At 45.8% G+C, this 21,545-nt stretch overlaps 4 protein-coding genes and 2 non-coding genes across 7 annotated transcripts; 3 read left to right on the top strand and 3 right to left on the bottom strand.

Annotated features, from left to right (window-relative positions):
- Positions 1-133: 133 nt before the first annotated feature.
- On the top strand, positions 134-8,686 carry LOC110087662 (zinc finger BED domain-containing protein 6). 2 transcript variants are annotated; one of them, XM_072977002.2, is made up of 2 exons: positions 134-1,014; positions 3,030-8,686. In XM_072977002.2, the coding sequence occupies exons 1-2, from the start codon at positions 829-831 to the stop codon at positions 5,733-5,735; spliced, it is 2,892 nt and encodes a 963-aa protein (XP_072833103.2). In that variant the 5' UTR covers positions 134-828; the 3' UTR covers positions 5,736-8,686. The 2 variants fall into 2 exon arrangements, with proteins under 2 accessions (XP_072833103.2, XP_072833102.2); XM_072977001.2 differs by having other exon boundaries at positions 136-804.
- Positions 8,687-10,819: 2,133 nt separating this feature from the next.
- TRNAM-CAU (transfer RNA methionine (anticodon CAU)) lies at positions 10,820-10,891 on the bottom strand. The gene has a single exon. It is a non-coding gene; the product is annotated as a tRNA-Met (tRNA).
- Positions 10,892-11,165: 274 nt separating this feature from the next.
- Positions 11,166-15,560, bottom strand: LOC110087660 (histone H4). Its single transcript, XM_020809525.3, has one exon. The coding sequence runs from the start codon at positions 11,674-11,676 to the stop codon at positions 11,365-11,367; it is 312 nt and encodes a 103-aa protein (XP_020665184.1). The 5' UTR covers positions 11,677-15,560; the 3' UTR covers positions 11,166-11,364.
- A 478-nt stretch (positions 15,561-16,038) lies between these two features.
- Positions 16,039-17,489, bottom strand: LOC110087652 (histone H2B 7). Its single transcript, XM_072977000.2, has one exon. The coding sequence runs from the start codon at positions 17,434-17,436 to the stop codon at positions 17,056-17,058; it is 381 nt and encodes a 126-aa protein (XP_072833101.1). The 5' UTR covers positions 17,437-17,489; the 3' UTR covers positions 16,039-17,055.
- Positions 17,490-17,801: 312 nt separating this feature from the next.
- Positions 17,802-18,396, top strand: LOC110087651 (histone H2A type 2-C-like). The gene has a single exon (XM_020809514.3). It carries the CDS (start codon positions 17,849-17,851, stop codon positions 18,236-18,238), a length of 390 nt encoding a protein of 129 aa, XP_020665173.1. The 5' UTR covers positions 17,802-17,848; the 3' UTR covers positions 18,239-18,396.
- A 571-nt stretch (positions 18,397-18,967) lies between these two features.
- TRNAF-GAA (transfer RNA phenylalanine (anticodon GAA)) lies at positions 18,968-19,040 on the top strand. Its single transcript has one exon. It is a non-coding gene; the product is annotated as a tRNA-Phe (tRNA).
- Positions 19,041-21,545: the final 2,505 nt, after the last annotated feature.

Below are 21,545 nucleotides of genomic sequence, written 5' to 3'. Positions count from 1 at the left end.
AATGGCTAGAGGAGGTCACGTGGACAGAAAATTCCAAGTTAACCCCTGAGTTACCGAAGGGCAATAGAATACTTTCCTTTAAAATGACCCACAGAAATGGAGCAGCGGTGGTAAAACTGCGTTTTTGGGCTGTAACCCCTCAAATCCCCAATTTCGTTGGCTGGGGATCTTGGGGCTTGTAGTTCCCCCTAAGTAACGTTTCTTACCCGGGCAGCATGAGTTAGCCCACTCAAAGGGTCTACAGTTCTCCAGTTAGGGGAAAGTCTGAAGCAGTGAAGGGGAAAAAATAAATAGGGATTTATTTATTTTTTCACTTAATTTGTTCCTAGCCTTCATGGAAAAGGAACAGCAGGACCGATTAATGACGCGATGCGACGAATCCTATTTCCTTAGCGTGGAAGATTCGCATCCACATTCACTTGGAAGTGAAGCGCCTGAAAGCGGACTTCTCGGAGCAAACCACGTGCTGGAAGCCTCCTTTGAAGCAGGATCGCGCCCTAAACGCTCTTGCAAGTGCCTAGGGCGCGATCCAAACCCTTTGCACAGCTGCGATCCTGACACCTGAGTAGGGTGCAGAAGAAGAAATGGGATTTCTTGCATAGGATTTCCCCCCACCCACCCAACATCCGGGTAGTTTAAGCTTTTTCTTCCGGGTTTGTAGAGTTGCACACCATTTCTTCTCTTCCTCCCCCCCCCTCCGCCCAATTTTTTTTTATTTATTGATTTTGGTAATGCAATACACAAGATTCCAATGCTGGCAGATGGGCAGGGCGGTCCTGCTTGAGACGCGTGCGTTCTTTCCAGGTATATTTCGGTTTGGTCGTCTGGATGCGGGCTTGCGTGTCTTTTACGGCTCCCTTTTTTTTTGCAGGAACTGCGTGTCGCTGCTCCGCCTCTGCCTCGCGAGCCGCCCCCAGGGAGCCGGTGGGTGGCTGGCTGGCTGGCTGGTTTCCCCCCCCCCCTTTGATCCTTTTGCCTTTTCTCCTCCGGCTGCTTGACTTCCATCTTGCCTGGGTGAGTGTCTCTGAAGGAGAAGGTCGAGAATAGCTCGGAGCCCCCCCCCCCCCCGACGTGTCCCTTAATAGATTTTCATGCCACCCAAACATTGGGGAGATACATTGTTCTGATTCAGCATCATCCTTTTATTTTTGCATGCTCTCCGTCACCAGCAGCACTTGTGTGTGTGTGTGTTTATGTATATATGTGTATGTATATATATATATAGTGCGTGTGCATTTGGGATTCCTCAAGTATTTTATGGTGGTGCCTGTCTTTCAGACTTCCTCCTGAGTCCATCTTTCTGATGAATGTTAAGTCCCGGGTTTAGTAACAGCCTGTAAGTTTCCACCTTCACAAATCCCAAAGAAATGTTTGAATCGAGAGGAAAATGTCACAGTTAAACATGTTAATTAAAAAACACCAAGGAAAAAAAAAGAAACATTTTGCATTTAATATTTAAGGATATGTATTAAATTGTTTTAATTAAAAATATAAACAATGTCAAGACTGAATTTTAAAAAAGCAGGCTCAGAACTGGGTGGTCTCCCAGTGGCTGAAGCAATAGCCGAGACACGTATCCCATTATGTTCGGGACTACAGTATAATAGTGTGGATTTCAGCTGAAGTTGCTTTTATTGTTGTTGAATTATTTGAGAGGAGAATGTTTGAAACCTGGTAGCCAAATCAATTGCTGCTCAATATTTAGCTTTCCAGATTCCTTTTTTGGGGGGGGAGTGGGAGAGGGAAGACTGTTATTCCCAGAATCCCTCACTATTGTTTATGCTTCCTAGGCCTTCTGGGAACTGAAGTTGATAACATCTGGAGGTACTCAAGGCTGAGAATTTTAGAGCCAGAGAATACAGTTGATAATGATAGGCAAGGCTCAGCTGCATGAGTGAGAAACCTTTAGAAAAGGGGTGGGTAAACATGTAGGAACTTAAGCTGCATATAGCCCAGCAGGGAAGGGCTGTTCTCATGCACTATTCAGGCCAGTTTCCAAATAATCAGGGCAGTCCTTGACAACAGCAGTCCATTTCCTGCCATCCTGCTAGGTGAGATAGAAGAAGGTTTATATTTGGGACTGTGGCCCTTTCTGCTTTTGGTTTCAGGCCCCCACTTCCTATCCTGCCTCGGATACATTAATAACAACAACAATAATAAATATGTTCTTAATTCTGACTTACGACCACCCTTTTTCAGGGTTTTCCAGGAGTGGTTAACCATTCCCTGCTTCTGGGGTCATCCTGGATTTTGTGCAGCTTGCCCAAGGCTGCACATGGTGGCTGTATTCTCAGGAGGCCAAGTAGGGAATCAAACTCCCAACCTCTGGCTCTGCAACCATCTATCACATCACCCCCCTGGGTAAATGCAGGTCTTGAGCAAAACAGCTGCCACCTGGCCCTGCATTAGAGCAGCGGTCCTCAACCTTGGGCTGCCAGATGTTCTTGGACTTCAACTCCCAGAAATCCTGGCCAACAGAGGTGGTGGTGAAGGCTTCTGGGAGTTGTAGTCCAAGAACATCTGGAGGCCCAACGTTGGGGACCACTGCATTAGAGGGAGCAGCAACTGCCAAATTTGGAAGGAAGCAGCATGGGAAGGAACAAAGGGGTGATATTAATCATTAGCATTATTTTTAATGACATTTACGCCCCATCTTCTCTCCAGTAGCCTGAAGGCAATGTGTACACATCTCTTTTGCTCCTACTTTTATCCGCCCTACAGCCATGTGAGGTAGGTCAGGCTGAAAGAATAGGATTGGTCCAAGATCCTCCAATGCATGTCATGGGTGAGTGGAATTTGAAACCGTCTCTTCAGGGGTAGATCACACAGGCCGGGAGAGAGAGAGAGAAAGGGGCTCAACCAGAGGCCACCAAGTTAGCTTCATGGAATCACAGGGACTAGAATCAGGATTTAACCTGTCCTAGCCCAGCACTAACCACTGTGCCCCACTGGTTTCTAGAAGTATTTCTGAGGGAACCCACACAGAGTTGCAGAAAATGAGACGAAAATTTGTTTCCCTCCCCTTGTAGGGACCTTTCGTCATGATGCCACGGCGGGGCCGAGCGAGACGGGCCCAGCCAGCCGCTTTCAACCCCCGGAGAAGTGTCGCCCTTCACCACCAAGAACCTCATTTTCAGAGGTTGGATGATGACATAGCTGAGCCAACGGCGGCTTCGCTGTCCGCTTCCTCAGAGCCCATGATGAAAGAGGAGGAGCCCTGCCCGTCAACGGCTCATGATCTGTTTTCCTACCTGAAGGACAAGGAGGAAGAGGAGGAGGAGGAAGATCCAGCAGAGCTGAGAGCTTACTCCCCAGTTCCTACAACATCTGGCCAGGCGGCTGTGAAACAGACCAGCCATTCAGAGGTCCGTGAGATGCTGCCCTACTTCAAGGAGGAGGAGGAAGAAGAAGACGAGGGAGTTGCCGAGATCATCTCTTTCTCCCCTCCGAGGGCTCTTCCGCCCCCAGCCGCCCGTCGTGCTCCTCCGGCCTATGCAGCCTCCGGCACCATGGGCAGAACGGTTCACTCGGGAGGCATGGAGATGATGCATTTCTTTGCACCCCTGACCCACTTCCCGGTTTCTTCTTCCCACTCCAAGAGGGGACGTGATCGGGAAGCACTCCCAGATGCGGTCCCCCCACCGGTCCCCAAAAAGACCACCTCTGCGGTCTGGGACTATTTCACTCTGGACCCCCGGGAGCCCTGCGTGGCCGTCTGCAGCATGTGTCAGAAGCGGGTGAGGAGAGGGAAGGATGGTGGCACCCGGCCGGGCACCACGGCCCTTCACAAGCACTTGAAAGTCCACCACGGTCTCCACCTGCCAGGTGTCGCAGTGGTCCCTCCTTCGCCTTTGATGCCCACGAAGGAGAGACCACACGGTACGGCTGGGACGGTCGCGGAGCCGTCCGCTCCGGCTTTTCAGCTGAACCGTCAGGACCGGAACCAGCCTTACTACCCTCCCACCCATCCGATGGCTCTCCAGTTGGCTTCCGATACGGCGTGGATGCTGGCCGTGGACATGCAGCCCCTCTCGTACGTGGACAACGAAGGGTTCCGGCGGCTGATGGCCACGGCCCAGCCTCGCTGGAAGGTCCCGAGCCGCACCTTCTTTGCCACCAAGGCGGTGCCCGAGTTGTCCAAGCTGGTGTCCAGAGCCGTGCGCCAAGTGGTGGCCTGCAGCTTGGGCCGCGTCGTCCACATCGCCATTGACACCTGGGCCGGCCGGCGGGCCGCCACTTACCTGTCCGTGACGGGGCACTGGGTCGCCGAATTCTCGGGGGCCCTCTGCCGCAAGCACGCCACCCTCTCGGTGTGTGCCTTCGAGGGAGCCTGCACTCCGGAGGACATCTCCCACAAGCTGAGGGAAGTCCTGCAAGACTGGCTGTACGATCTGAAGACTGGAGGGGTGGTCTCGCATGGCGATGGCCACACTGCTCAGGCCGTGCGGGAGCTGCGCCTCAAGCACGCCCCTTGCTTGGCCCACGGGCTGAAGCGGGTGGCCAAGGCCTTCCTCGCCACCGACACTCATGTCCGCCGCCTCCTGAAAACCGCCCGCCGGATCTGCAGCCGTTACAACCGTTCGGTGGCCGTCCGCCGTCGCCTTCTGGAAGTGCAGGCCAGCCTGGGCCTCCATCCGTCCGCCAGGCCAGAGGCCCGCACACGGTCGAACTCCACGTTAAATATGCTGGAGCGGCTCCACCGGCAGCGCCAAGCCGTGGGCGTGATGCTGGACGATGACGAGGTTGGCACCCAGATGCGCTTAACGCCGGCAGACTGGAAAGTGGTGAAGTGCCTGACGGAGATCCTCAAGCCCTTTGAAGATGCCACCATGCTGGTGACCCGGCCGGATGCCACTCTCTGCCAAGCTCTCCCCATCCTGTGGTTTTTAGAAGAACAGATTAGGGCCCTGCGGACGAGGTATTACCAGGAGAACAATAACACAGCGGCTCACCTGACAACGCAGGCCCTGGATGGCCTTGAGGCTGACGCCCAGCTGAGGGAGATGAAGAACAGCATGATGTATCGGGTTGCGGCTTTTCTGGATCCCCGCTTCAGAGACATCACCACCATGAAGCTGGGAGGGGCGGACATGAGCGACACGGCTATGCTGAAGGAGCACCTCCTGGACTTAGCCAGGAGATCCTACATTCCTCCCGGACCGGAGGGCGAGTTTTCCCAGGCCAGCCCCTCGGCTCCGCAACCGCCCGGCGGTTCCACCAACCCCACCGGCTCGGCGGCGTGGCAGTTCACCATGAAACGCTGGAGGGCCATTACCAAAAGCGATCCCGCCACCGGTCTGGCGACCGAAGGGGGAGCCTCCGCCGCCGCCGCCCGGGAATTGGAGGAATACCTTCACGACAACGTAGACCATATCGGGGAGAACGCCGACCCCATGTCGTATTGGCAAGGGAAGATGGGGGTTTGGCCGGCGCTCTTCAAGGTTGCCGCGTTCCATTTCGGGTGCCCGCCCACCTCGGCGTCCTCCGAGGACCTCTCCATCGTGGCTAGTTCGTTGGCAGCGGGAGATCCGTCGAAGAACCTCTCCCCGGCCAACGTAAAAATGTTCGCATTCATACGGAAGAATCGCCACCTCATCCCTCAAGACTGGAGGCTCTCCCTTGGGGACCTGTCCTCGTCCCAGAGTGCGATGGGACCAAGGGAGGACTTGGACACCGAAGAGGAGGAGGATCTCCTGAGAGCTGATGAGGAAGCAGAAGATGAGCGGGAGCCGTAACTTCCCCTGGATGAAAGACAGCTGACTTGAACGTAGGAGCTGAATCCAGTGGACAATTTCAGCTAGAGTTAACCCATGGCATCTGTGGGCTTTACATAAGTGTGGGCTCCCCTTCTGCAATTGATTCCATTGGTCTTCTCTAGCTATAAACAGTAAATTGGATTTGGACTGCATCTTTTTCATGTATGTGGGGCTCCTATTTTGTCTAGCAGTTGTGGGGGCTGAAATTATCTCCCGCACCTTATCATATTCTCAGTTCGAGAAAGTGGAAAGGCACTTTATGGATTTTTTACTGTTGGGGAGGAGAGAATACAGTAGGACTCCGTATCCGCAGGATCGGTATCCACGGTTTCACTTATCTGAAAATATTTTTTAAAAAGAGTAATACGTATGCCCATGATGGAACTACTAGAATTGGCCACTAGATGGAACCAGAGATCATGTTATTTATAGGGTTCACTATTATCCACAGTTTTCAGCATCTGTGGGGGGAGGGGGTCAGAACCAATGCCCCATGGATACAGGAATCCTATACATTTGTCACCATAGCTGTGACTTTTCTCTCTTGTACTCTCCGCTTAAAAATATGTTTTTGCCAAGAAATTAATGCTGCTTCTTCAAGCCCTGTGCCATGTCATTGTGTAGTACCTGTGCTAAAGGAAGTTATATCACAAGATAACATCCTTTCCACGTGCATTTTAGGAAGCAAAGCATGGTTCCTCCAGAACGTCAGCAATAGCCATCTTTGTTTCTTCTCTTCTAACAAGGCACTTAGAGGGATATTATTTTGTGACGTAGTGCCTTTCAGCAGAGGGGGGAATTATCCTGGTTTGGAGAAGAAATACACTAACTAATTTCCCATGGTCTAAGAACTATAGCATAGTGGTCACGGAGAAGCCTTAGCGGTCAGTTATGGCTCTCCTCTCCAATATTTATAGGAACTGTCACAACCCACTGTTTAATCATCGGGGTGTTCTTTCTCCCCACCATCATCGATGCTGCCCCCAAAAAGTTCTTTTAGATCTTCAAGCACAGCACTTTTGATTATGTGTATTCAAATTGAGGAAACAGTTGCTATTTACAATAACGTTGGGCTGTCAGGCTCAGCTGAAAAGAGATATTCCTTCAGGGTGTCGTAAGGTGGACGTTTCTCCACCTTGGTTCCTTCAGAAGTTTGTGGACTTCCAATTTCCACATGCCCCATCCTGCATGGCCAGGGTTCAGAGACTCTGAGAGATTGAAGCTCAAAATATCTGGAAGGTTAGAAGTTGAGAAACCCCTCCCTTGTAACTTAATTATAGTCCTAATTGACCAAGGTGTCCATGAGCTACCAGAGATCGTACTCACCAACCGGAAGCTGTGCAGAATCCAATTATATCTCAGATTAGAGATGCTGGAAATGATTAACGGTTATCTGTGTCCTGGCCTAATTTTCTGTTGGTGCTCTTAACTGTCTTTCCTGGATGGAGGTCTGAATTTGATGTAATCCTCTTGCACTCTTGTCATTTCTCCTTTTCTGTGTTTTGGCTCTCTTGCTTACCAATCTTAACCACACATCTTTCTGTCGATACCACTTTGACATCAGCCAGCAGAAGAGGCTTAGCCTTAATCCTACCTACCTCTTGCTGTTAGGCTTGGCCCATATCCACTAAGTCTAAATCAGGCTATCAGAAAGGAATTCGATTCCAGAGAGCAATGGATCTCATCAACAGGAACCACAAGGAAGCCAAACGTCAAGATAATGAATTCCCATGAAAAAGTGGATCTAACAGACATGCAACAACATTATAGAAATCAAACACTGTAGATGCAATTTGAAATGCCTTTGAAATACATAGAAGTTGAAAATGCTCATGTGTAGCAGATAGCAATTCTGTTCCCAAGATAAATTAGTTATTTGTAATATTCTAATAATAACATTTACCATATTTTCCCCAATAAATTTATGGGGGGAGGGAAACAGTCTGCCTCTTAGCTACGCCTCTCCCGTGTCTGTTTCTCCTTTTTGTGTCTGTTAAAAATTAACTGAGGAAAAACAGGAAATATCTCCCTACTTCCAATCAAAGCCAGCTGAATTGGTGGAACAGATGAAGTAGAAAAGCCTACCAGTGCCTTTTCTGATCCCCAGTAGTAAAAGATTAAATAAAACACTGCAATGTCAATTCAATCATTAACCTCCACAACACTGAAAATCTGCAGGCAAGGGAGTTGTCACAGCCTGCCTAATGAGTGGGCTGGCTCTCCTGGTAGGCAGTGTTTGATTTGGTAGGTCACATTGGTGAGCAGAGTGGCGCAGCGGAAGCGTGCTGGGCCCATAACCCAGAGGTCGATGGATTGAAACCATCCTCTGCTAACTCATCTTTTTTTTTTTTGTTTCCTCACGATATCTCGGCTTTTGTTTCTTCATTAATTCATGCTTCCGCATGTGTACCTACAGGGCAAAATGTAATTCATATGGAATCTTAAAAATGGCCCGTAAAATCATTCTAAAAATTCCCCAGTCCAGTTGAAGAGATACACGGAATACCCTCCCTGAGTAGACTTTGTCTAGGTGGGGCAGGATAGAAATCTAATAAATAATAAAATAAATATTTTGGGAGGCTTTTCAGATGATTTGCAATGTAGCCCAGTTTAACTTGTTCTGAACTGAAGCCAAAAGAATCTACATACTGTGTGTATAGCCCTATCTTTTATTCCCCTCTTCTACTATAGATCCCTACCATCAACATCACCTTGTTTTGTTTTTATTATTATTATTATTACTATTGGTGCTAATAGAAAAGTTTGAAGTTTCTGAATTAAAAAAAATAATGCTTGCCATTTTCTGGGCTGTAGCCTGATGTTAACTGGATATTTCAGAAACTTTTCTAGCATGTTTTCAAACTGCTGTTCTGAGCTGCTGTCTGTAACGTCCAAATAAAACACGTTCAATAAAGTATTTCCAATAACAAGCATCAGTGTGGTGTGACAGATAAGAGTGTCGGACTGGGATTCAGGAAACCCAAGTTCAAATTCCTGCTCAACCGTGGAAGCTCACTAGGAGGGTCGTCATCATCAACTATTGGTCAAGCTTTTGGCGTACTTTGGAAACTCTTAGGAAGTTGGAGGTCACTTGACGGAAGGTAATGAGAACAGTACGCAAGAGACACATGAAGGAGGAATAGGTTTATGCAGCTTTCCACTCTGCATATATTGGGTTGTGCTTTAGACATAGGAAAAACATGAATTAATGTTTATTCCTGTTTAAACGATTGCATTTTAAAAAAATATACCATATGCATGCATGGACATACACAGAGACATATGCACCAAGATGATATATTACAGAATCATAGAGTTGCAAGGGGCTTATAAGGCCATTGAGTCCACACACCCCTGGCGGCTCAGTACAGAAATAAAATCAAAGCAGATCTGACAGATGGGTATGAAAGTGCAATTGTTTTCAATAGGTCGATCAATCTTGTCTATCTACCTCTGTACCATAATTTTGCATTAGGAAACTCCTGCATCCCATTTGATTTACCTCTGGGTGCTGTCAATGGTAGAAGTACCACTGGCTGAGAACCACTATAGTCTCCAAAGAGGTTCTTCCATAATAAAATCCGTGGATCTTGAATGTGCCACAGGAACTTCTGCTTCTCTCTGTGTTAACTGATTAACTGCTTCCCCCACCTGGAAACTTGAAAGAGCAGGCAACTTTTCAGTCCTTTGTGCAGCCGTACATACTGTATCAGTATAACTGGAAAGATCACAGAACGGCTTCATTCCGTTCTGCCCTCTGCTGCGCTTGCTCAGCGCCCTTTGCTTTTCCCAGAGGATCCTCTGGAATTTGAGCTCAACAAAGAGAAAATAAGTGCAGTAGATAGCAAAGCAGGAAATCTGGCTGCAGAGCCAGAGAACAGGGAGTTCGATTCCCCTCCACTGAGCTTCCTGTGAGCAGAGCCAGCCTGGGTGGCCTTGGGCAAGCTGCGCAGTCCCAGGGCGCCCCCTAGTGGAAGGGAAGGGTAAAGCACCTCTGAGTCTTCTCTACCTAGAAAATCCTGGGAAAGTTCCCATAAGTAATAAGACGACTGCACATGATGATGATTAGCATAACATACACATATATGAGCAACCCAGTCTCCTTTCTAAAGGGCTAAGAAAAACAGTGCCTAAGCAAAACTTCAGGGAAGGGAACTGGCAGGGACATGGGACATCTTTATCATTAATTGCAAATTGCCAGGGGAGAAAATGTACGGTGCCATCAGAAACAATACGTTTTACAGCTGCAGTAGGTCAAACACAAGGATAATAAGTTTTCTAAGAGCATCAGTGAAGTGGGAATAATTTTATCGTTGGGACTAGAACAGACACAGTGATCCATCTCTTTATCTTCTGTCTGGTGAGACGGATTTATCCAAGAAAGCTCACATTGGGAAAAAAAACACCCAAGTCTTTAAGGTGCCACCACGTTTTTCTTGTTGTGTTTTTTTTCCTCTTTTTTTAAACCCATAGTTTCTTGTTACTTTTATCCCCACGGCAATTCTTTTTGAATGCCAGAAGGTTGAAATTGGATATGCAAGAGATTGCTTGACGTTCCAGCTACTGGGTTTGGGTGGCATCAGATCTTCAAGGAGGTCTGTTTTTAGGGGCTGTGATATTGTGAGAGCCCCCCCCCCCATGTATCACACCCTACAAACATTTTTCAGGTACAACTTTCAGACAGTTGTTCAAAACAGGAAAAAGTAGAGGCTGGGGGATACAGCACAGCCATTTCTGCTTTTCCATCTTCCTCGGTTTGAAACTGGTAAATACTGAATCAGCTCCGGAGATTTGGCTCACTTCCATTGTCCTTAGTATAGGTAAGGTAAGAGATCAGGCATAACTCTGAGAATAAGTTTTACATCAACTGCTACTCGGAGACAAAATGCGTTATGTTTATAATTAATTCCGTGTATCTGTTCAACTGAACTGGTGAATTTTTAGAATGATTTTACGGGCCATTTTAAAGATTCCATATGAATGACGTTTGCCCTGTAGGTAAGCATGAATTAATGAAGAAGAAAAGCCGAGACAGCATGAGGAAACACAAAAAGAAAATGAGTTAGCAGAGGATGGTTTCGATCCATCGACCTCTGGGTTATGGGCCCAGCACGCTTCCGCTGCGCCACTCTGCTCGCTGAGTAACAGTGGTCTATAATTAGGTATTAAAGGATGCTGACTGCTATTGTTTCACAAATTGCAGCACGTCTTGAAACACAGCTGTATAGTACTTTTCTGTCGGACAGGAACGCTTTTAAAATGTCCCGACAGCCAGGAGCAGCCTTTATCCAATACAATTAAACACAGAATCAAGAGGGATGAGAAAGCATTTTCTTTCAAACTGAGAACCTTATAAACACACTACATATAAACACCATATAGGCAAAAAAAAAACATATACACCAGATCTTAATACAAATCTAGCATTTTTATATTGCAAAGAAAAATCTTGAGTTGTCCAAATAAAACCCTGTAGCTCAAGTTATTTGGCAGGTAAAATAAATAATTACATACGGGAAAAAAAAGCAAACCAGCTCTTTTTCTGATGTTGTGGGTGGCCCTTAAAAGGACCTTTTGCTTTTTTTAAGTTTTCAATCTCCAATTTCCCTTAGCCGCCGAAACCGTACAAAGTACGGCCCTGGCGTTTCAGAGCGTAGACCACATCCATGGCGGTGACGGTCTTCCTTTTCGCGTGCTCGGTGTAAGTCACAGCATCGCGGATGACATTTTCAAGGAACACCTTCAGGACGCCTCGGGTTTCCTCGTAAATGAGGCCCGAGATACGCTTCACGCCTCCACGGCGAGCCAGGCGGCGAATGGCAGGCTTGGTGATCCCCTGGATGTTGTCCCGCAAGACCTTCCGGTGCCTTTTGGCGCCTCCTTTCCCCAGCCCTTTGCCTCCCTTTCCACGACCAGACATGATTCCACTAAGAAATAGAACACCGAATGTGGCTGAGAAACGTCTGCTGCCGGCTTCTTATATAGAAAGCAATCCGACCAGAAGGAAAACTAGCAGGAGCAGCTGCCTCGCGGTCTTTTGTCAGCGCATTCTGGCGGGCTGGTTTGCTCCCTCCAATCAGAGGTAGACAAGCATTTTCAAATAGACCAATCAGAAGACCCTTCGTTCGTTCGAATTGAAACGATCCTTGGCGCTCTCATAACTGTCCCTGAGGAACTTTTTTCTTTTCTTTTTTTTAAAGAAAAGGATTTATGTGGCGGCATTTATCTTGTTTTCGTTGTTATTTTTCCTGCTGCTGAATAGCTTAAAGCGGCTTAGAGTTTGCAGAAGTTAAAATATGTACGTTGTCTCAATTTAGCAATGTCCAGTAGTAACAGATGACAAAACGGTGGTTTCTTGAAGGCCAGTGAATAATTTGATGTCTTTAACTTTTTAACTTTATTTAGACTTATACCCCGCCCCTCTAGACAAAGTCTACTCGGGGCGGCTTACAAAATATATATGTCATATATAAACCAAACTTTTCTACCTGTGACGGACTGCAGGGTAAAGTTAGGTAAATTGTCGTTCCTGTGTAATAAAAATAAAAACCCAAGAATTATTTCTCTTTAAAAAGCTAACAGATTTTAATTGATGACAGTGCTTCCTAAGACACGCCTCCTTCCCCCCCCAAAAAAAAATTAAGCAGAAATGAATCTGTTAAGTCTTCAAGGTGTCACGACTCTAATTATTTTTGTTATATATGCTGAAAGAGACCAAGAAGGTGAGCTCTCTGAAACATATTCATTGCCACCTCTTGTTTATTATTCCTCTTTAGGGCTGCCATCGGAAATCTATAGTTCTTCAATACATTTTTGAGGAGCCATTGAAGGTCTATGGAAATTAGCAGTTTCGACTTCTCCAGAATATGATGGCCATTTTGAAAGAGATAGCCCTGTTAGCCTATTGCAACATATCTAAGAGGATTTCAGCCACTGCTCCCCCCCCACTCACTCCCCCATTACTGTATACATATGTGCAGTATTTGAGGGAGCAGATCATGATCAGTGAGAGCTCACACTGGAAATAAAACCAATACTGTAGTCTTAAAAGTGCCATAATATTTTAGTTTTTTGTTTTGTTCTGTTTTACAAAAACAGAACAAAACAAAAAACTAAAATATTATGGCACCTTTAAGACTATTGGTTTTATTTCCAGTGTGAGCTCTCACTGATCATATGAATACAGCAAATGGCACATAAAGTCTGTGCCATTTGCTGTGACTAGTTTGTCAGGAGCCAGTGTGCAATTAACAAAGGTGAGTTAAGCAAACGGTATGCAAACTCCCAGAGGCCTTTGGTCAACATTTTGGTGGGGATTGGGAAGTTGAATCATGGCAACTGGACTTCTTCCCTGTTAGGTTGAAACGTTTCACTACTCATCCAAGTAGTTTCTTCAGTCTGAGGAGAGTTGGTCGAAGGTCCCTTATAGAGCCTCCATTTTGATTTTGCTTCCCCTTGGTCTGAATAGGCTCCTTAGATGGACAATGGACTGGAGGTGAGTGGAAATCTCACTTCTGCAATCCTTCTCCACCCATTGTAAAGGGTCGTTAACAGTAATCAACAGTGCTATTTCTGGTGGGTGTGGTCCTGATCTTTCTGGGGAAGGGTGAAAGGGCAGCATGATAGATAGGAGACAGATTTTATCTAAGGCCTCCACCCCTGTGGAGGGAGGGATTTTCTATATGCACATATATGGCCTCCCTGACCCCTCTCTAAAACCACCTATCTTCTCATTTCAAAATGAGTACATCTTGGTCATCAAATGAGTGTCCTTCAAATGAAGGAACACTGCTGATTGTGGTCCTCAGCAGTTGCCCCTCCTGTGCTTGTCCATTCTCCTGTTTAATGGCTTTTTGGTTTCTCCAATGTAGAGCGCTGAACACTCCTCTTCACAGAGAATCTTCACAGCAGTTTACAAAAGGGGGAAAGTTAGCATAGTTTCTTCATTAGAGAAATTGTATGCTTGCTTAGTACTTTGTATCGGTCACACATATGAAATGAATAGAACATATTAAGAGAGCCATTCCCCTTTAAGTCCACTTGCTTTTGTCTCCCAAAAAGTGATCATTGTGAGGGGAAGGATTTCTATGACATGTCACACTTTCTCTGCAACCTGTACTTGAACCCACAAGCAAGTTAAATATGTCTGAGTCATCGGGCCTTTCTCACCAGTTCAAACATAGGCTGCATTAAAAAAAATGACATGTCATAGAAGTCCTCCCCACTCCTAGATCACCAACTGGATCTAAATCAGCTCCCAGACTTTGCACCAGCTACATGCATAACAGACCTAAGAAACTCTGTCCAGGACAAACTATCCCATGAGGTTGTACTGCTACCATCTCATTCTTCAATTAAGGATAAAGGGAAGTCTGAGCTTTACAAACTTCTTTGAGTCGCTCTAGAGAAATCAGACCTGAAAGCAGAAAGCATTTTACCCAGAGGGCCTTAAGCAAACACTGAAAAACTTATAGCAGATCTCATGATTACGGTAGGTGGTATTTAATACCAAGTTTTTCAAAGCAGACACAATGACCCACACAGCTGGGAAATTATTTCAATATCTTATTGAGAGAAAGAAATGCTAGTTATACAGAATCACAGCAAGCCAGTTAGGAATACTGTTTGAGAACAAAGGAGACAAAATAAGAACACAGTCAAGCCAAGGCTACACACTCACACCAGTATAAAGACCTGTAGACAAGCAATACACTCCAGGGCATATATGAAGCGCAAACTCTCAGCCAACAGGTTATGTCAATAGCTTGGTTTTGATTGCAATACAGAGGGGTGACTGCAGGTGCGCTTCCCAGGAGAAAACCTTACAGACTGTTCGGTACCAAGATGATTTAATGAACCCTTCTGAGCTAGGCTGCCAAACTGAGATAATAACAGTCCAGTCCTGTAGATGTTCACAGTGTTCCGAATAAAAACACTGGACTGTGATGGGAGGTCTCGGTTCTTACAATCTCTGTGACCTGAAAGTCACTAGGAGACTTTGGGCCAGCCACCATTCCTCAGGCTGGCCTTCTTCACAGGACTGCTTTGAAGGCAAGGGAGAAGCAAAGCGTGTTGCTTCGAATCCACTTTAGTAAAATCTGGATATAGCTGTAAGTAACCTCTACAATGTTTGCGCTTCTGTTCCATTTTTGGTCCCTCATAGTACCATCCTCCACAATCCACTTAGAGCTGAAATTTGATATTTATACTGAACAAAGGCTTTGCATCACCTTACTCACCCGAATGTCCTTATCTGTGCTTACAATGTCCTTCTCATTTCCCAAAAATGGTTTGATGAACAATCTTGTTTTGTTTTTTTAAGCAAGGGATTAACATGGCTACTCCAGACCTCCAAATCTATTTTTAAAACCTAATAAATGCAGCGTTGCTTATGTCTGTTTCTTCATAACTGAAGCCTGTTACTAAATAGTACCAACTGTATTATGATATCCAGAAGGGTGTAATGGATAATGTAACCTCCTAGGACTTAGGAGGCCTGGGTTCAAATCTCACTTACTTTGAAGCTTGATGGCACATATAAACAACAGCAACCAACTACATTAAGGCGTATGATCCTTCATATAAAGAGAGGGGTTTTGTAAAGGAAAACCAAAACCCACTGCCTAAATTTTAACATACAAGAATATAGAAATGAGAGAGAAAAAAAACAAAGGCAATACAGTATATTACTCTATGGCTCTTCGGAGACTAATCAACATATTTCAGTGTGGGCAGAAGTGAATGTTGATATAAATATAAAAAATCCTGCTAATCTATGAAGAGCCACCATGGTTTGCCTTCTGCCTCCCCACCTATTAACTGTATTTATTATTTGTGTGTGTATATGTATTTAGTCGTTTAGTCGTGTCCGACTCTTCGTGACCCCATGGACCAGAGCACGCCAGGCCCTCCTGTCTTCAGTGTGTATTTGATTTAAAATATTTTACCCCAACCTTTCACCATAAAAAGCGGATAGCATCCCTAAAAGAAATATTGTAGATAAAAACAATGAATTATTTACATATTTAAAAAGAATTAAAAACACATTTAAAAATTAATTAAAAGCATTACTAAAATAGAAGAAAATGAATGGTACTACAGCTGGGGGGTGGGCTGCAATGTTTGCTAGCAGGCTAGAAGAGAAAAGTACAGAGGAAATGGCGGCTCTTCAGATGTTACTGGACTTCAACTTCTATATCTGTTGGAGAGGCTGCTTAGAGCTTCCAGTAACTGCAGTCAAGTAATACTGGGTGGGCCTCAAAGCTGTCCAGACCTTAGTAGGTAAGTCGTGCCAGTTGTGCCTTGCACAACCCCCATAATAAGGAGGCAATGAAAACTAGAAATTCTCTGGTTGTAGGTTAGTAAGTACATTGTAAAGCTAACACAAAAACCAGATTTATTCCAGATTAGGCATATGACATACAATGAAACCAGTTTATTTTTGGTGACATACACACACTTGTGCATATGAAGTTACTGTAGGCAGAAAATTCAAAAAGCCCAAGATTTCTGTTTTATAGAATATTTGGAGAGCTACTGGTAAATTAGTACAATCTTCATATATTCTTCTGCCAAGGTAATTTAGTTTTTGTGTTAACTCCTTTGGCTGGCTCACTTCTTGCCAGCCTTCAACACGCTAGTTTTGAATTTCCTCATAAATCTTCAAACTAGGAAGGACAAACTGGGCAGGGGGAAGAAGCAGTGAGGTCTAAAATTAGATCAGGTGTTAAAACCTGAGGTCTGCAGTAAATTTAGAACCAAGCTAGAGAAGTCTGATTGGAAGAGGAGAATCTAAGATGACATGTTAAGATGGAACCGAAACCTTGAGCTCTTATTCTAGAGACAAGGCTGACACAACTCAAACATGGTGCTTCTTACAGTGGAAAAAACACAGGTTCTAAGGAAGTACAGAAACATCAGTCTTTAGTAAGCAAAGCAAAGATTCCACATTGTAAAGGTGCATTCAAATAGTAAAGCCAGGATTTTCCAGAAACAGGTTTTATGAGAAAGAATTATTCCACAATTACAAAGAGCAGCAAATTTCCAAAGGGAATAATTTAAGCTTTTTTAATCATGTTTGCTTACCCAAAGGGAAAATTCTTTAGCCAATTGTTTAAACTGATTCTGTAAGTGAAAAAGTCAGCTTCTGGACTTTGTAAAGTAGAGAGGTGAAATCTAAGCTTGAAATCGGTATTGTGCAACAGAGAGGCTGTATTTTTGCAAGGGATTTCTTCTCTTTCCTTGAGCAAGTGGGTGGCTCTTAAAAGAGCCTTTGGGTCTGTTTGTAAGGGTGTTTGGTCTACTTGGAGCTGGTGTACTTGGTGACGGCCTTGGTGCCCTCGGAGACGGCGTGCTTGGCCAGCTCTCCGGGCAGGAGGAGCCTGACGGCGGTCTGGATCTCCCGGGAGGTGATGGTGGAGCGCTTGTTGTAATGGGCGAGGCGGGAGGCCTCGGCGGCGATGCGCTCGAAGATGTCGTTGACGAAGGAGTTCATGATGCTCATGGCCTTGGAGGAGATGCCGGTGTCCGGGTGGACCTGCTTGAGGACCTTGTAGACGTAGATGGAGTAGCTCTCCTTGCGGCTCTTCTTGCGCTTCTTGTCGCCTTTCTTCTGCGTCTTGGTGATGGCCTTCTTGGAGCCCTTCTTGGGCACCGGCGCGGATTTGGCTGGCTCAGGCATCGTGCTCTACAACGATCAACGTGCAACCCACAAGACCTTCTCCGATTGGGGATAAGGTATTCAGCCTCTCCCGGTCCTTGTATTTATGCCGCTCCTATGCAAAGAAGCACGCGACGGTTCCGCTTTCCTATTGGCTGCCTCGACAGAGCAGCTTAAAACAAAGAAAGGGGTTCTCAGAGAGCCACCCAACCAACACAATGGATGACGTCAGTCTCTTCGGTTATTATTGGGCAGCCCGAGAATCCGCGTTGTCATTGGCCACCGCGGCCCTTTTCTCCCTTCAGCCAATCAAAACTGCAGTCCTGGATCTCAGAGAGGAAATAAAAGGGCCAGGCGTGGTTTGCTTTCGAGGTATTTCAGCTTTGGCTCTTTTGCAGGAAGGTGTGTTTGCTGTTAGTGGCTTGCAAGGAGAATGTCTGGACGCGGAAAGCAAGGGGGCAAAGCCAGGGCGAAGGCCAAGACGCGCTCCTCCCGGGCCGGCCTGCAGTTCCCGGTGGGCCGCGTCCACCGCCTGCTGCGCAAGGGCAACTACGCCGAGCGGGTGGGCGCCGGGGCCCCCGTCTACCTGGCCGCCGTCCTCGAGTACCTGACGGCCGAGATCCTCGAGCTGGCCGGCAACGCCGCCCGGGACAACAAGAAGACCCGCATCATCCCCCGACACCTCCAGCTCGCCATCCGCAACGACGAGGAGCTCAACAAGCTGTTGGGGAAAGTCACCATCGCCCAGGGAGGGGTCCTCCCCAACATCCAGGCCGTCCTGCTGCCCAAGAAGACCGAGAGCCACAAGGCGAAGACTAAGTAGATTGCTTTCTTGAGGAACTTAAGGAAAAAAAATTGCAAGAAATTTTAAGAACCCAAAGGCTCTTTTAAGAGCCACCTACAGTTTCAGAAAAGAGCTGGCTGGCTTGGCTCGGTTTTGTTTCTTAATTTCTAACAAGTATCTAAATTTCCACCTCGAGATCCCTGAGACTTGAATTTTCTTTTCGCTTCTGCAGTTGCTTTTGTGGATTAAAAGAACAGGCGTAACAAAAGTAAAAGCGATCAGGACTGAAGTCTTAGCTACTACAAAAAATTTGGGGAGACAATGTAAGGTTTATATATTGGGCTGCCCTAGACTTTTGGGAAGTAAAATCTTTTGTGTTGAAAGGGGCCCTCGTGGTAGGTTTAGGGTTGCTATCAATTTATAAATGAATTACATTTGCCATCCTTTAGCTGGAGTTGTGAGACTATGGGAAGGTTCTCCCGCTTCTGTGCGGAGCCCTCGTTAAAAAGCTCGGATACACATTGTTTAGAATCGCTTCCCTTCTCCAATTTGATACATAGCGAGAGTATCACACTATAGCCCCCCCTTAGGGCAACAACGTAACGAGCAGTGCAGCAATACACAACAGTATTGCAAGCGTAATGATCGCAGCAGAGCCGGCAACAATGTGGCTGCGCTTTGTTCTGTAGCCGAGACTAGTGCACGACAGTGGTACAAAATGAATTGTATATGTAGTGAAGTCGTGAGTAAGCGCGTTGCTTTCTTCGTGCCGAAATAGCTCAGTTGGGAGAGCGTTAGACTGAAGATCTAAAGGTCCCTGGTTCGATCCCGGGTTTCGGCAGCTTTTCTTGCTGCGGCTGAATTATGCTCAGTGCACTCAGTTTTTATTTCTCAGTCTTGAAGTCACAATCCTCTTCCACACACATATCTTCCACCTATATCTTCTCTAATTTCCATTCATTCCAAGTAGCCTGCTTTAATCGCGACTCGCTGTAATAAGTGGAAGTTAGATTAGCCCCACTTGAATCGGTGGATTTTGTGACAGCTTTGAGACGAGTACATTTATTATATCATGGATTACAATCCATTTCCTTAGATGCAAACCAAGCTTCCCTCCCCAGCTACTTTTTAAGGATGTCATCCTTACTTGTGCCAAAGATTCAATTTGTAACCAATTTGAATCTAATCATATTGAAATTCTACCTGCCACATATGATGTGCCCAGGCTAATTTAGAAGGGAGCACACAGCATGAAAGATCATTTCGAGCCAGGTTCAGTCTGAGATGCTTTGATATCTTAAAATAGGAAGATGCAACTCAGTTAGCCCCAGCCTGTTCTTTACTCCTTATGATAGTCTGTTGTCATATAAATGTTGAACCGTAGAGTCAGAAAGCACCCAAAGGTCATCTAGTCCATCCTGCTGTTGATGTAGAAAATCCACAGCTAACGCATTTTTGAAAAATGCCCACTCAACTTCTGTTTAGGCACCTCCCTCAAAGAGGAGTCCATTTACTCCCAAGTTAGCCCATTACACTATCAAAGAGCTCTGTTAGAGAAATTCAATCACATTGTTTCTTGTCTCTGTGAAGGTTCTCGGTCATCCAGGTAAGGTTATCTCGAAGCTGAGTCATGGCCACTGGCCTTCTTTCTTTTTAGGTTAGAACATTTCACTACTCATAGTGAAACATTTCAACCTAATAATAAAGAAGTCCAGTGGCCATGACTCAACTTCGAGATTTTTTTCTTGTTGTTTGAATCCATGGATCTGGAATTGTAGCTCTGCTTCCTCCACCTTCCACACCATGCCACGAACCTGCGAAGGTCTGAAGTCCAATGGCTGATGTATCACCCATAAATTGTACCTTCTCGAGCTAAACATATGGAATATCATTAATTGTTCCCCATAGGCTAGGTTTACAGACTCCTTACTGTCTTAGTCCCCTTCTATTGGATGTGTTTCTACTTTTCAGTAGAGATGATGTTCAGAACTGGACGCAGGACTCCTAAAATTAAATTCAGTTGACTGTGCGCAATTAGAAGTATGTGTGTGTGTGAGGTGGGAATAAATCTATGCACTAATGGCACCCTATGGCTTTCAGTCAGCCTTTTATCTTATGATAATTTTTAAACCCCCCTTTTGAGCCCGCCTGGGTTTTATAATGGCTTCTGTGGATGCATCTTCTCTCAATTATGCAACCTTTCCATACATGTAGGGAAGAGAGAGGGGCCCTTATCCGTGGTTACTTCCAACTTGTAGAACTTTCTTTCAGAAGAGGCAAGTTGCGTCTCCTTGCTGTTATTCTTCCACTGGCAGGCAAGGACTTTTATTCAAGAAGGTTGGTTAATTTATAAAGCCCTTTATGATTTAGGATTATGCTGATTGTTAGAACGCCTCTTCCTCAGGTCATCTTCCCATCCCACCTGCACACCCCCCAACCCTTGATGTTGTGGCTTGTCACTCCAAAAGAGGCCCAGAAGATATCAGGCAGAAACTGGGCCTTCTTGGTAGTGGCTGTGTCACTCTGGAACTCGCTTCCTGTGGAGGCGTGATTGCCTTCACTCTTCAGAGAACTCGGAAGCAACTTAAAACTGGCTTTTTACCCAGACCTTTGCAAGTCTCACTCCTTTGTAATATTAATTTTGTAGCAACTTTACGCCAGTCCGTGGTTCGCCATCCTGAATCTTGGAATGTTTGCTAGACAGGAGATTCTATGACCGGGTTTTGTTTTTATATGTTTGTTATCTTAATTTATGTTGCATATTTATGTTATTTTCTTGGAAGTCACTAAGAGTAGTGGTATGTATGTATGTATGTATGTATGTATGTATGTATGTATGTATGTATGTATGTATGTATGTATGGATGGATGGATGGATGGATGGATGGATGGATGGATGGATGGATGGATGGATGGATGGATGGATGGATGGATGGATGGATGGATGGATGGATGGATGGATGAGAAGCTGACAGCATACACCAAGTTCCAGGTGTATAGAGCCTGTGTCCTGAGTACACTCCTGTACTACAGTGAGTCCTGGACCCTTCATGCATGGCAGGAGAGAAAGCTGAACACGTTCCCTATGCGTTGCCTCCGATGCATTTTTGGTGTCACCTGGCAGGACAAGGTTCCAAACAGAGGAGTCCTAGACTGAGCTGGAATTTGTAGCATGTATGCATTACTGAAACAGCGATGTCTACATTGGCTCGGGCATGTTGTAAGAATGGCTGATGATCGGATTCCAAAGGATCTCCTGTATGGATCTCAACAGATGGGAAACCCTGACATCTGAGCACTCAGCCTGGAGGCATGTGGTGCATCACAGCCTCTCCCAATTTGAAGA

The sequence above is a fragment of the Pogona vitticeps genome, chromosome 6 (genome assembly GCF_051106095.1).
Source record: "Pogona vitticeps strain Pit_001003342236 chromosome 6, PviZW2.1, whole genome shotgun sequence".
Lineage (NCBI taxonomy): Eukaryota > Metazoa > Chordata > Lepidosauria > Squamata > Agamidae > Pogona > Pogona vitticeps.
Note: the sequence above shows the minus strand (reverse complement) of the source record. Positions and strands in the feature narration are given on the sequence as shown.

Coding starts and splice junctions, on each gene's coding strand:
- LOC110087651 (XM_020809514.3), top strand. CDS start 17,849: ATGTCTGGACGCGGAAAGCAAGGGGGCAAAGCCAGGGCGAAGGCCAAG.
- LOC110087660 (XM_020809525.3), bottom strand. CDS start 11,676: ATGTCTGGTCGTGGAAAGGGAGGCAAAGGGCTGGGGAAAGGAGGCGCC.
- LOC110087652 (XM_072977000.2), bottom strand. CDS start 17,436: ATGCCTGAGCCAGCCAAATCCGCGCCGGTGCCCAAGAAGGGCTCCAAG.
- LOC110087662 (XM_072977002.2), top strand. CDS start 829: ATGCGGGCTTGCGTGTCTTTTACGGCTCCCTTTTTTTTTGCAGGAACT. Junction 1,015..3,029: donor TTGACTTCCATCTTGCCTGG/GTGAGTGTCTCT, acceptor CTCCCCTTGTAG/GGACCTTTCGTCATGATGCC.